This window comes from Carassius auratus, chromosome 16 (assembly GCF_003368295.1).
Source record: "Carassius auratus strain Wakin chromosome 16, ASM336829v1, whole genome shotgun sequence".
Lineage (NCBI taxonomy): Eukaryota > Metazoa > Chordata > Actinopteri > Cypriniformes > Cyprinidae > Carassius > Carassius auratus.
In genome coordinates this window covers 5,854,645-5,869,111 of record NC_039258.1, presented here as the reverse complement: position 1 = coordinate 5,869,111, position 14,467 = coordinate 5,854,645, and the positions used below count along the sequence as shown (strand labels likewise).

The 14,467-nt window shown below is 36.3% G+C and overlaps 1 protein-coding gene across 3 annotated transcripts in view; it reads right to left on the bottom strand.

Annotated features, from left to right (window-relative positions):
- atp2c1 (ATPase secretory pathway Ca2+ transporting 1) overlaps positions 1-14,467 on the bottom strand; it is a 42,314-nt gene that overhangs the window by 13,844 nt on the left and 14,003 nt on the right. For all 3 annotated transcript variants that reach the window (XM_026283636.1, XM_026283637.1, XM_026283638.1), the window contains exons 2-12: positions 11,798-11,902; positions 8,992-9,108; positions 4,140-4,229; positions 4,013-4,048; positions 3,801-3,862; positions 2,852-2,960; positions 2,273-2,428; positions 1,247-1,315; positions 1,075-1,150; positions 854-920; positions 612-736 (exon numbers count right to left, since the gene is read on the bottom strand). In XM_026283636.1, the coding sequence (XP_026139421.1) occupies positions 612-736; positions 854-920; positions 1,075-1,150; positions 1,247-1,315; positions 2,273-2,428; positions 2,852-2,960; positions 3,801-3,862; positions 4,013-4,048; positions 4,140-4,229; positions 8,992-9,108; positions 11,798-11,902 (1,012 nt within the window). The remainder of the gene's footprint in view (positions 1-611; positions 737-853; positions 921-1,074; positions 1,151-1,246; positions 1,316-2,272; positions 2,429-2,851; positions 2,961-3,800; positions 3,863-4,012; positions 4,049-4,139; positions 4,230-8,991; positions 9,109-11,797; positions 11,903-14,467) is intronic.

Sequence of the window (14,467 nt, the reverse complement as noted above, 5' to 3'; positions counted from 1 at the left end):
AAAAAAATTTGACAATACGTCAATGTGGTTTCTTCAAAGGAAGAGAAAATTCCAATACATCTCCATTGCTTGTTCATTTGACATTTCTTATTTAAAAAATACATTTAAATTAAAATAAATACATTTATGGATTTAGCAGACGCTTTTATCCAAAGTGACTTACAGAGCATTCAGGCTAACATTTTTTACCTAACGTATTCCTTGGGAATCGAACCCACAACCTTTTGCGCTGCTAATGCAATGCTCTACCACTGAGCCACAGGAGTGTGAATTTTTGTGATGTATTTTTGTCTTGTTTTCCAGCACAAATGTCAAAAGATTCTTAAATCACGATAAATTTTCTTGAGAGCAAAATCACATAAGATAAGAAGTCTTGCTGATCTGAGTTTATGATTAAAACAATTTTTTAATTTCAAACTTGGATGAATATGCATGATTTTTGGCCACTACAGTGTACTTTGAAACTATTAGAATACAAGAGACTAATGCACACCAATGCAGTACAACTTAATATAAATACATTTCAAAGTTTGACTTTTTTTTTGGTACTAAATTGGGTCACCACATGATGTTCAGTGCATGTAAAAATGTAGAACAAATGTAGAACATACTCAGCGTCTCCACTATAGGCAGTTTCTTAACGATTGCCCGTTTCTTCACCATCCTCATCACGCCCAGTGCCAAAGTCACAGTCACTACAATGGGAAGGCCTTCTGGGATAGCTGCCACAGCCAGGCTGAAGAGAAGACCAGTTATGCAAAACTTTAAAAGCCAAAACCTGCACTACGTGTCAAGTCACATGCCTCAGGGTAACATCTCTCTCTGTGCTGGACTCAAATGTTTAAAGACATACCTGACACCTATGGTGAACATGTCTAGAATGTGCTTCCCCTGAAGCCATCCGACCATCATGATCACCCCTGAAATTGGAAATACATTAGTGCCGTCACATAGAACGAATACAGGATATGACAGAACAGAAATTAGGGCTTGCATTTTTAATGAGATGGCATGCATCACTAACTCATGAAAGTGCAATGAATGTTAATTGGACAATCTTAACAAGATGTCTACCGATTATCCCGAAGGAATAAAGGGAGAGCTGTTTTCCCAGCAAATCCATGCTTTTCTGTAATGGGGTTTTAGGAGCCTGTTTAAATAACAAATAGAAAAAAATTGTGTGAAGCAAAGATGTTTTTATTTATTGTTTTTATAATGTCAATCCCTCTGATTTATGCTTGATTACCTCCTCTGCTTGCATCATCTTAAAAACTTCACCAAATTCAGAGTTTTCTCCAGTGCCTATGACAATGCCCTACAATTTAAAAGCAAAATTATTAAAAATGTGTGCAAATATCATTTGCCTTTCCAAAGAAAAAATTGAAATCTTTGAATCAGAATCTTGAATCACTTTTTTTCCCCACATTTTCTAATTATGGGAGAATTAACTAATTATTTAAATCACTAAATAATTTTAATTTAGTAACATAAATAATGCATCAATATTCAATTATTACCCACTAAATGAAAAATAAAACAACAAATGAAATATCTCAGAGCTTGGACATCAGAAAAACAAACTGTGTGATTTGATTTTAAAGTGATGATATGTCCAAAAAATTATCATGATAATTGTTTTTTATATCAGTCAATATCAATAATCATCACAAAAAAAGGCAGAATTTTGCTCCGATGTGAAAGTTGTAAAAGCCCAACAGTTAATTGTGGTATTAACTATTCTTTATAGTCAGAACATGACAAACAATTTGTTTCTGAATTCTTTAAATTTTTGCCTAAACAATGATATGATAAAGATATTAAAATGTCTTGGTTCTGCATGTTCTAATGAGTAACATTGTTTAAAATCAAGAAACAGGTTTGTCCTTCCTTTATAACATTTTTATCTCTTAGAAATACACATTTGATAGTAGCTTAAGTTAGGATGTAGATGTAGGTTTATGTTCATTATCAAAAACAAAATCTTTAAAATCTTTTTTTTTGGTGGTACCTTGTGGTCCGAATCATAAAATTGCTATTACAAACATGTAATGGTACCTTGGCCTTCCCACTGGGCACCAGTGAAATGTTACCTTATTTAAACATGTATCTATGAAAATTGATATGCTAAAGAAAAACATAAAACGAACAAGCAAGCAGTGGGGAATATGTACAATTTTATGAATGATGGCAGTTTGAAGTATGAAGTCTCTAAGAAGTTCTGTGGGGGGTAGATTGGGGTGCAGAACTAGTGAAGTATGAGATGTAACTGTACCTTGGCCTTCCCACAGCGCACAAGAGTACCCATGAAGGCAATATTACTGCGGGACATGATATCCCCATTGGTGGCAGCCGGCTGAGGGGCAGAGGTCTTGGTGCAGGGGGAGGTCTCTCCTGTCAAACTGGACTCATCAACTGACAGATCCATCGCCTGCAGGGCAATGAAGGGTCAGCTTCACTAACAGGCCTTTAGAACATTACAGCTATTTCAGGTACAAGCATTTCTATCACTAACTGTCAGTCGATTGTGCAATCTGGTACATCTTCAAGCACATATCGTTTTTGACTGCAACAGTGTAATACTAACAGTTCACATGTACATAAAGTCTAACTCAGTGCCTTTTACTAACACCCAAGAATATCTTTGTTTGGACATTCAGTTACAGTGAATATTCTGGATTAAGTGTTTGCTCATGACATTAGTAAGGTTAATTGTTTTACATGATACTTAAATAATCCAAATATGACTAGATGATCAAGAATATTGTTGTGCATATAACTGCAGTCACTATGTGCATAGAACAAGAGAAAGCGAAAAGGAGAGATGTTACTATGTGTCTATATCCATTCACACCTCAAACAGGCGCAGGTCAGCTGGGACTCTCTCTCCTACTGACAGACAGACGGTGTCCCCAGGCACAAGCTCTCGTGCCAGAAGGTGCTCCAGATGTCCTTCTCGGACACTAGAGCATAGGGAGAGTTGGAAAGAGGGAAACAGAGATACTGCTTGTTGAACAGTTTGAAATTAGGCCAGTGAAGTGCCCTAGACGGAGGTCAGATAGCTTTGTTAATGTACCTCCGATACGGCAATAAAATTAGCAATAAAATAAATTCTTGCTGCAGGAAAGTTTTGCCCAATTAGGAAGAGTGACAGAAAAAAGCAGGGTAACACATGGTGGTGCACGCTGAGGGTGTTCTACAGGTGTTTGGGAACAGGGCTCAAGGATGTAGCACAGCCCAGTTTTGAAGTGCAAATACAACACTTAGTGTGTTTGAAGTGGAAATTACACCTCCCATTCTCACTCTCTCCATATGTAGTATGAAAGGATGCCCTTTATGTATTTGGTGGGTGTGAAGCTCTGTAAAATACACCTAAGACGTCAAGACCTCCCACCCACTGTCCTGACATCTTTTATCATTGATATAGTTAAAGAAAGAAAAAAAGAAAGAAAGAAAGGCTTCCTCATCTATTTATGCATGTGTCTGTGTCACTAATGTATATGTATTAACCAGCATCAAAAATAAAATAAATGATTTTATTGGAACATACACTACTGCTGAAAAAGTAGGGATCAGGAGAATTGTATTTAAGCAAATTAATACAAGTTTTATGAGCATATGAGACTTACTTTAAAAACATTAAAAAATACATTTTAATAGTAGTGTGTGTTTTTCCAAATTAAGATTGAGTTTGTGTAAATTATTTATTAAACCAGATCCAATTCTAATAGCCATTTGTTTTTGAAATCATAGAAATCTATTAAAGCTTTCAGAGCTGTAGAAGTTTTGTAAATAATGCTCACCAATGGCATTCTGGAGGCACAAGTTTCCCCAGCTCCTCCAGGGATTTCTCTGAGCGGTATTCCTGAAATGAAATAGAACAGACCCAAAAACCTTCAAGTTCCCTAAAATATTTGGACATTAGCTTTGATTCTATGGTCTATCGCTTTACATGACTGTTGACACATCAAATAACATCGCATGAGATAATTTCCTTAGTGCATGTTGGATTTACCTGTACAAAGGCAACTGTAACAACAATAATAATGGCCTGCAAAAAGAATGATACAAAAGTGTTAATGGACCAATTCAGTACTTCAAGGAAAACAAATATCTGACAAGGGGAGTGAGTAGGAACTTACCACGGTGATACTGACGGCATCATCAAACTGACGCATCAACACACTGATGACAGCAGATGCAAGCAGCAACAGGATGAGCGGGTCTTTAAACTGGAGACCAAAAGAGAGAGGATAATTCAGACACTGCATAGGGATGCAATACTTCAAAGCTTCTCAATGTGAAGGTCTGTGTTTATCTGCCTCAGGGCTTCAGGTAGAAAAATCAATGTTAGCTACACATGACAGCAACAATTATTGACCTCTGTGTCACGTAGTCTGCTTTTTCAGATACTGCAGACACACACACGTGTTTTTACAGATGGCAAGAAACCAAAGCCCAAACAGATTTACAATATTGGTCTTCTATGCTTTAGGACTAAGCAGCTGTTAATACTCAACTAATTAAAATTCATACACAAAAAAAAAGGGCAGCAAATTTTTGCCAGACAGGCAAAAATATGTTCGCTTGCTAGCAAAAATGCCATCTTCTGTTTGTTGCAGCAAATCACATAGCTTAAACATTTCTGTGAATCATTTCCAGCAAATATTTAACAATGTGTGTTGCCACACACAAAACAATTAAGGCCTGTTCAAACCAAGAATGATAACTAAGGATATCGATATTAGTGTCCACACCAGTGGATGAAATCGTCTGTTTATTCTCAGGGGACACTCTGCAGCTTTAAATTCTAAATTTGTATTTTTAAGCAAATAAATACAAATTTGATGAGCATAAGGGACTTACTTTAAAAACTTGTTTTTTTTTAAACTTCCTGACCACAAATTTGGATAGCAGTATATGTATTTTTCCAAAAGTAGGTTTGAGTTTGTGTAATTTATTTGTTAAGCCAAATCCAATTTTAATAGCCATATTATATTATATATATATATATGTGTGTGTGTGTGTGTGTGTGTGTGTGTGTGTGTGTGTGTGTGTGTGTGTATATGTATATAAAAGTTGACCCTCTAACACTAGCACTCTCTATTCGATTTATTTTCTAAATACTTTTTCTTTTAAAGAACCTCGGCCCTCTAACGCCAGCTCTATTCAATTCTCTGTTCTATCTACATTTTACTTATAAAATAAAAACCTTGCTACATGTACTCTGTTAGACTCTCCAGGCCTTGTCACAGCACTTAAATAGTGTTTCTCCTTTGTTTGTTTGATTGATCCGCAGTTGTTTTGGATAAAAGCATCTGTTAAATTATTAAATGTAATGTAAATCTATGTATATTTTAACATGTACAGTATATAAAGCATGTATATTATATAAATAAACATTTATACTAGTGTGAAAAATGTTAGTATTAATGCCTGTGAGAGGCATGTGTCATGCAAAAAACATCAATGAGTTTCACAGTCGGCTCAAACTCAAAAAATTCTAAATATTCAGTTCAACACTAAATGGAACGCTTGTGATGGAGTGACACAGTTTAGACAGGAAATTTAGTCACGCATGTAATTTGGCTTATTTCAAAGTCCCAAGGTTACCTGCTACCAATGGTAACAGAAATTGCTAATGACACACTAGTTAAGCGGTAGAAAGTCAAGATTAAAAGATGGGAGTGTGGGTTAACTTTCTTTGATTGGCCACATACAGAGAATGCAGAGCTTTAATCTATAGCAGGATCTGTCACCCGTGGATCGCTGCGTTTGCATACCCAGCAATTAACAGCACCACACAAGAGGAGCTCATCATTTCCTTTGAGCGAGCAATACAGCAGCTTTTTGAAAACCAAACCACGAATGCTGAGCATGTTACACAGCATAGGAAGGCAAAAAAAAACAGGGTTTGACTTTGCTGTCTGCTAAAAGTGCTTTGACTTTCTCTCACGTCTACTGTGACACATCCGGATTTATGGCATGGCTTTGTGCTTAGGGCTGGTTGCACTGTGATAAAAATACCTTCGGGAATTTGAATAAATCTGCAGAAAAAATGTAAGGAAGATTATTTTAAAGCGGCGCTGGTTGTCGTGCCTGACCAAAAAGCATGGGACATTAAACGGGGAGAAAGCGAGACAGAATGGGGGAGAACCAAACAGAAAAGAGAGAGATAGAGGGAGGTCAGCATATCCCAAAGCAAAAAGAGAATATGAAGTGACAGATTAAAGACATGACAGCTTGTTGCTTTTAAAGCGACTCTCTGAAACGCAGTGATAGCTCAGACAGCCTTGTACACAAACTTGGACACATTTTACCCAAACAAGTCTTTTCCAAACAACTGCCAACTGAGCTGTGGCTGCATGAGAAAATTGATGTAATCACAGGTGTTAAATAAGACGTGAAGAAGCCTTTTAATTATTGAGAAAAAAGATTAGCAGTAATGAGAAGAAAAGAACAGTCTTTTCTTACACAGAGTAATTATCTGCATTAACCACCCTGAGAGTTGTGACGTGACATGTTTGTGCTACAGATTTACTTTGCTTGTTATGACTTACAGCTAGAAATCTTTTATACAAGCTTTGCAGTTTTAGAGAAATGGGGATGCATCTCACTCGGGAACCCACAAAGGATGAAGGCGACAAAGTGTGTCACCTCTGAAGAGGGCCCAGGTGAATGTGGGAAAAAATATAAATCCTTCCAGTCATATTACTATATTTAGCCAATCGGCACAAACCTCCTGACCAAGGTGGACTGAAAGTTTTCACAGAGGACAGTGACCTGTCATGGCTATATTGGAAGACAGAACTGGATGAACTGGATCATTTTACAGCTTTAAGGCATATTCACAAAATAGTTATTTTTGCCGGAAGACTTTAAATAGAAACAATGCAACCTTAAGGTTATGGACCCCTTCAAATCAGGTGTAAAAAAACATTTTATGTTTGAAACATTTGTAGGAAACTCACAAGAACATCTAGCATTTTTTTTTAATAATCCCAATCTTCATTAGAGAAATCTGAGATATTGATTCTGAATCTACAACCCTACAACAAAAGAAGTCAAAATTTACCTGTGTATACAGCCTCAACATAATGAGACAAAATGGCAAATGGCAAAAAAACAACATAATGGCAAGAAAGATTTCTTTGTATTGAGGTTCCCTCAGAACTAACACGCAAAAACATACAATCACAACCAATGAATCTTAAGCACCAGTTATTTTCAGTAAATCAAAAACATACAGAACAAAGAATGAATCACAAAAAATAATTATTTTTATCTCATTGATTCTAATAATAATACGACTGTTACTCGTTAACCGATTATTAACCGTTAACTGACAAGTTTATTTTAAATAAGAATTTAATTAAATTAGAAAGGCTAAGTGTCTGAGACCTGTTAAAAATACTAACATTTGTTTCCCTGGGATTAATTTTACATTTGCAAAAAGCAACAAACAGCACATGAGAATTCACATGGTCTTCATATCACATCACGCACTTTCAGTGCTTCTGTGAGCGAAGAAAAACATAATAAATAGGCCTATAGGAGAAATATATTTTTACTTGAAATATATTTTTACGCGAAAGGAAATATACGACAGAAAGCGGCATCCTTTAGGCTTATTTTACGCACAAAGATTTGTTGGGGTCAGGGGTCAAGTAATTGCACCGGAGCCGCATGCGCGCACAAAGATAAGCTTTGCTACTTTGATAATGCAGCCTGTTCATTATCATTATTAAATACAGTCTGTCAAACATAAGGAGATAAAAAAACATTGCTCAGTTTAAATATGTAATAAAATCTGTGCTGTTAAGTGTCATCACTGTACCACCATGATGTGAAGCAAAACATTTTGTTTTTCGTGGATATTGGAATGTGCGTGAAGTAGGCTATTATAAATAATAATTTGGCATTCAAATACATTGCAAATATACAAAAACATTTGATTTTGTGTCGACTGAGAGACCAAACATTGGTTTCAGTTTTGTTTTAGCCTAAACTAATTAGTTTTGACTTGTCATTTATATTGCTATAACTTCTTATAGGCTATTTTTTATTCTTGTTCTTTTTAAATAGGCTAATGTTAACTGAAAGGATTTGTTGTGGAGTGAGGGGAACTAAAATAGCAAAGCTATGTTTACAGTTTATTATAATGATTGTAAACATTTTGTGTCTGCATTAGGGCTATTTCTGAATGAAGTAATAAAATGCGACTTATTTACGTGTTTTTTCTCTCTCTAAAAGAAACAAAAAAAAAATGTATAAGCATAGTGTAGCCTATTTTAACAGGGCAGCAAATCTTTTTAAATATTTTGATAAATTGCTGAAAAAAATTAATAAATGACTTTTTAAACCATTTAACTTATTGTATTAATCAGCCAAAATTCTTACCGGTCGGTTAACAGTTAACTGGTTAAAATGAACATCCCTATCATATTGGGGGGTGTTGGCGCAGTAGATAAGACCCATGCCTTTGGTGTGAGAGACCCGGGTTCGAATCCACTGTGAGGCACCAATGTGTCCCTGAGCAAGACACTTAACCCCTAGCTGCTCCAGAGGTGTGCGACCTCTAACATATATAGCATTTGTAAGTCGCTTTGGATAAAAGCACCAGCCAAATGAATAAATGTAAATGTAATGTAAATGTAATAGACAGAACGAGGCAGTTTACTGTCAGGGAATTGTTGTGTCATGTCATGCCGTCCCTCATCCAGTGTAGACAGCATCACTGATTATAATGAGTTCTATAGTGTGCGGTGTAGACACAGTTTAAGAGTTGATAAATTAATTAATTAGACCATATTTGTAATTTAATTTAAAGGACAGTGTTTCATTGTGGTAGTTTTTTGCAGTGGTACCAAAAATGTTAACATTTCATTAAATTCCTATGGCCTGAAATTCTGAAATTACCAAGTTAAGAATCAAAGTATTTTCTTTTTTTTTTTTTTTTTTTGCTTTTGTTAATGTTTTGGCTAACCAACCTACCTGACAGATATATTTTTTCCAGAGTGGTTCATCTTCACTGATGTCAAACTCGTTCCATCCGTGGTAGGTGCGACGTCGTGTAACCTCCTCCTGGGTGAGACCAAACTGCAGGTCAGCCTAACATTGGGAGAGACGAAGAGAACTGTCAGAAAAAAAAAAAAAACACAGCTTTCCCAAAATAACACTCATCTGATGTGTAACCATGACAACTGACATTAACCAGTAACAAATAGGAATGCTGGAGCCATGGAAACAAGTAATAAAGCCAGTGTCCTGGAACTTGAGCTTTGGCATGTCTACTGTTAGATAACTGTCCCCAACAATGCATTTCTGCTCCCTGCGTGAAGAAAGACCTTGACACCAGAGCACTGTATCGTGAACTGGAGAGAGCATTGATGACTTGATTATTGTACCTACAGACCTGCTGTCTGAGCAATATTAGGAATCGTGCTGAATACAACACAATTTGACCGCTTTGTATCACTTTACAACAAACTGGGAAGCCAAAAGGTCTCCTTTGCTTTCCATCTTCAGTTTACACTAAACAAAAAACAAGGCAGCTTCTGTGGGTGCACAAATGAAAGATACATTGTTTTATTTTCTATTAATATACTACTAATCATGTTGTATTATTCATGGTTAAAGTGCTTCCTGGAGAATGTGGCTGAATGTTGATTACAGTGGATGAATAAAGGTCTTCTGGGAGCAGATGGTCATGTCAGTGTGGTGATGGACATGGCACTACAAGCTCTATCATCCACGCTGAGACTGCAAGAGCATCCCAGCACTCTCTAATCTTCCTGGTGTGATTCATCAAGGGACACTGCACGATATCCGCAGGGATGGGCTTTGAATTCCTCTGAGTCAAAGTATACAGTCTGTGCATTTGGTGAATGCTTGACTGCATGAGGAAATTGCTGTTTCGATAGGCTGTGGCTAGACACACAATGTGCTTTAAATAAGCAGAACATGATCCAGGATCAACATCCTGTTTTGCTCTGGAAACGTATTCCATATTGAACAATCAAAGTCCTATGCCTTGCCCTGTCACTAAATCAGGTGCCAATAATGCTTGATGAGACAGCTGATAAAGGGACAACAAAGGATGTCGACATTTAAAGTCAACACTGAATATTGTTCCAAGAAGTCCTTCCTAGAAGTTCCTAGAAGTTGCATTGCTCAGTTGTGGCATTCTGCAGCCAAATATTTATTTAGTATTAGTATAATGAATAGTTCACACTGGTATCATATTATTTTGCAATAATGGCAAAATATCTCTTATGCCCAAATTGACTCTTTAATTTGAAAGTTCTAGAAAGATTTGCTGATGCATTTTACCAAGTTGTACTAATTAAACTATAAAAGTTAAGACTGTCTTCGTTTAATGTAATCCCTTCTACATAGCTCATATAAATCATTGTGAAAAATGTCATGTAAACCAAAGAGGTCTTTTTGGTTTGCATTATAAAATTAATTGTAGATTTAATGATGTTGTGATATTAAATAAGGTAAAATAAAAGGTTCTTAAAATGTTCTTTCATCCCTACAAATCCCTCCACAAAAGACAAGCTGAACTTTTTCTCTAACTGGTTAAAACTAATCAATAATGATAAAAATACATACAATAATTTTTTTATAAAAGGTAATGGCTCACCTTTTAAACTTGAGTTAATTCTATTTATACAGCGGTTACATGTACATGCTTATCTTTCAGGTTGTGATGTCTAAAACACTTGTGTATGGAACTACTTCCTTAAATAATGGATTAAGTTGCACAGAAACATTAAAGGCAACCAACAGTATAGTGGCAACTGTAGTATGATCAACAAAGCATTTTGTACTCTATAACAACGCAATTACTGAAAATGAATCAACAACCTTAAATGTGTCAACAAATCAAAACGAAGTATTGAACAATGATGCAGCAGAAATACATTTTCTCTGATAATTAAACAATAATCCATAAAATGCATCATTGCAGAGAGTTTTTGTTTATATGTTGTGCAGCTATTTAGGGTTGCCAATCAATTAAATATTTAAAGGGGTCATTGGATGCCTATTTTCCACAAGCTGATATGATTCTTTAGGGTCTGTAATATAGTTTGGTTAAAATTTCTCAATGGTAGTGTAAAAAACGCGAGCAAACCATTTTGTAGAATTTTCCTTTAAATGTTAATGAGCTCTGCTGACCCCGCCCCTCTCTTCCAAGCTGCTCTCTGAGGGACTGTTTACTTTAGCTGCAATTATCGTGAAAGTTGCTTATCAGCACAATTATTAGGAAAGGCGATTCACAAAGATTCATTAAATAAACTTTATACTCACTTCTTGAAATATTTGATCGAATTTATAATTTAAGCTTCTTAAATCTAATCTTGGTATGAAGCACTATTTAACTTTTAGTTACATTTGAATCACTTAGGAGAAATTCTTATCTACATTATCTGTGGTGGTGAAACAATGGCGGACTGATGACAGGTCACTCAGAGCAGGTCTAAGGTAAGATGCCAGTCCAGTCTGTGCTGAACCACTACAGTCAATCAAACTATCGTGGGAGGGGCCTGTCTGTGTGATGTCACAAAGATAGGCATCTGAGTTCGAATCGATTTGAGAAAGGGGTAAAGATTTTAGTAAATAAAAAAATAAAAAAACACTGGGTGGATCTTTATCATTATAGGGTGGTTGTATACACACACTGCCAACACACATTTCAGTTCAAACTACTTGTAAAAGTACATGTAGCATCAGATGATAGATCACACTACCGAATAATACCAGCACATGTCTGTGTCACATGAATATAGCCTACCTGCAGTGCACAGGCAACCTCGTTCACAGGTAGTTCACTGGCTTTTTTTGAAGTCAGTACTGGAACCATGGTCTCATTTTCACAGTGGGGTTGACACTCTGCAAGCTGAAAAAAGAAAATAACAAAAATGTATTTATTTTAAACAGATTAAACAGAGGAGTATGTTAGCATCCTGGCTAAAACTGATAACCCCTGTGATTTAAAAAGGTTACAACGTTGGAGTTAATTTAAATCCAAGATTACCAATCTCTCCTGAAAAAAAAAAAAAAAAAAAAAGTTTTAAAGGCTCAGAGAGATTGACCCATACAGTGCTGCACATGGAAACAATAAACAAATCTAGGCAAAGCGCATTAATAATTTTCACCAGAGCAACCAGTCATAGGACAGCTCCTGTAAAATCATCTGACACTTTCTAAATTTGCAAAGACAATCAGCTATAAAAGATGCATTCGAGCAATCCACAGCTGTGCCTCGGTCTGACTGGAGGAAGATTGTCCGACAGTAATGATGGAGCCCAGCAGATAGATTGGAAAGCATTAGGAAACAGAATGACATTAAACTCTAAATGATCATGAACATCAGGTTAAGCTTCACAAACAAACATAAAAAAATTATTATGCAAGTAACATAACATCAATAGGATTTCGGTACAATAAAGAGCTTTTTGTTTGTGTTGTTTTTCACATCATTTCAGCTAACTAGTATCAATCTCAGACAGGTTTGTTCAACACTTCTTAATGGAAACACTACTTAGATTGTTCCACATTATTATGCAAGTCACAGTTCTTTTGAAATATGGTGAGACAGAAAGATCTTTCTGAAGATAGAAAGTATGAAGCAATTCAATATCTAGCAAAAGGCATCTCAAGATCCTCTCCATACAGACTGGCAGTTGCGTGTAAAGCTGCGTTTCAGACACTGCTAACCAAACCTCACACAGAAACACATTTTCAAACGGTTTAGCAGCATGGTATTTATGCAGCATGGGATATTGTGTTGACCTGAATGAAAATCCTTTCCGAGATCACTATTCTTCATTATATACCACAGTAGAAAATGGTCAGTTATGAACTCCACATATCTTGCAGAAGTAATTTTGACATCCTAAAATGACCTTCCTCCCACTGTCTCCTTGCTGATGTTGCAGTCTCATTGGAATAGGATGACCATTCATCAACTATCAGAAATCCATTTTATCTGGACCATCCATTATACTGCAGCATTCGTTAATGAATAAAACTATTTAAAAACACGTCTTCATGCATTTCTACAGCCACTGTGCAGGTTTCTCTTTTGGCACTTTTCCACTGCATGGTACGGATGGGTACGGTTCACTTTTGGGGGGGGTTCCCACTGGGTACAGTACCTGATACTTTTTTTAGTAGCATTTTTCAAGCCAACTTATAATGGCCAGGAAGTACTTTTGCTGCCAGTTTGTTTTCTAATTTTAGGAAGTTTCGGCCAATGATTTACATTTACTGTAACTTGTGACTGTGAGAACAGAAGTTGAAATGAAATGTAGATATATTCTCGGTAGGCTTGGGCGGTAATACGGTAATATGGTATACCGCAGGATCTAACAATAGTAACGGTATCAGTTTCAATACAGTCATAAAAACAATGCACTTATATAGGAGACAAGGATGAAATATTAACCTAAGTTCGCAAATACGAAACCACCATCCACTCACTGCTGCGAGGATGGACCATAGTTCACGCAGTGCGACAGTTTCAATGCCTCCCAATGCAGGACCAACAACATCTAGGTCCACCGCCAGTACGCAGCCGGGCGTTTTCCCCAGCTGTCGCGAGTGGCACAAAAGTACCTGTGCTTCTGTACCATAAGTTTTCAGCACCGCAGGTAAAGTTGTCTGTCTACAACGTGATGGTAAAGCCGGACAAAGTATACATGCTGGGGGTTTTTTTTTTTGTGAAAAATCTTGACTAGATTTAATGCCACTTGCCATTCGTTCCTATTCACACGGTGTTCATTTTTTTTTATTTAATTGATTCAGGTATTTTTATTTGGTTTTCGTTAAAAAAATATGTTGGAAAAAAGACTGGAAAGAAGTTGTTTTTATTTAGGCCTATTGGTTTGCAATAATTTTTATAAAATGGATGTTTATTTTAATTCCACTCTGGTTGACTGTTGTGGGTCTACTTACACTTTTTTATAAGCTGTTCTTTGTTATTAAAAGTTGTTTGGAGGGTGTGATTTAATTTAGTTGATTGTGTGCACGTCTCTGCGAAAAACTCTGTTCTGGATGTTTATGTTAATTTAATTCTGTTTGACTGCTGTATTTGCACTTTTTTATAAACTGCTATTTGTTGCTAATAAAAATTGTTAATATTGTTGTGCATGTTATTTTGTTATTGTTTCAGTATTAGTGTTTGGTATTCAGTTTTCTGAAGTGTTTAGGCACAAGCCAACAGTTTGGTGATGCTGTCTGAGCCTTACGTCATAATTTTTAAATTATTCATGGTAATACCATATACCGAGGTAAAAAGAGAGGATAAAAATTTGGATACCGCCCAAGCCTAATTCTCAGGTCATTCGGAATAACCAAAGGCAGCGGTTCTCAAACCTGTCCTGGAGTTCCCCCAGCCCTGCACATTTTGTATGACTCCCTCATCTATCACACCTGATTCAACATATAAAATGTGCAGTGC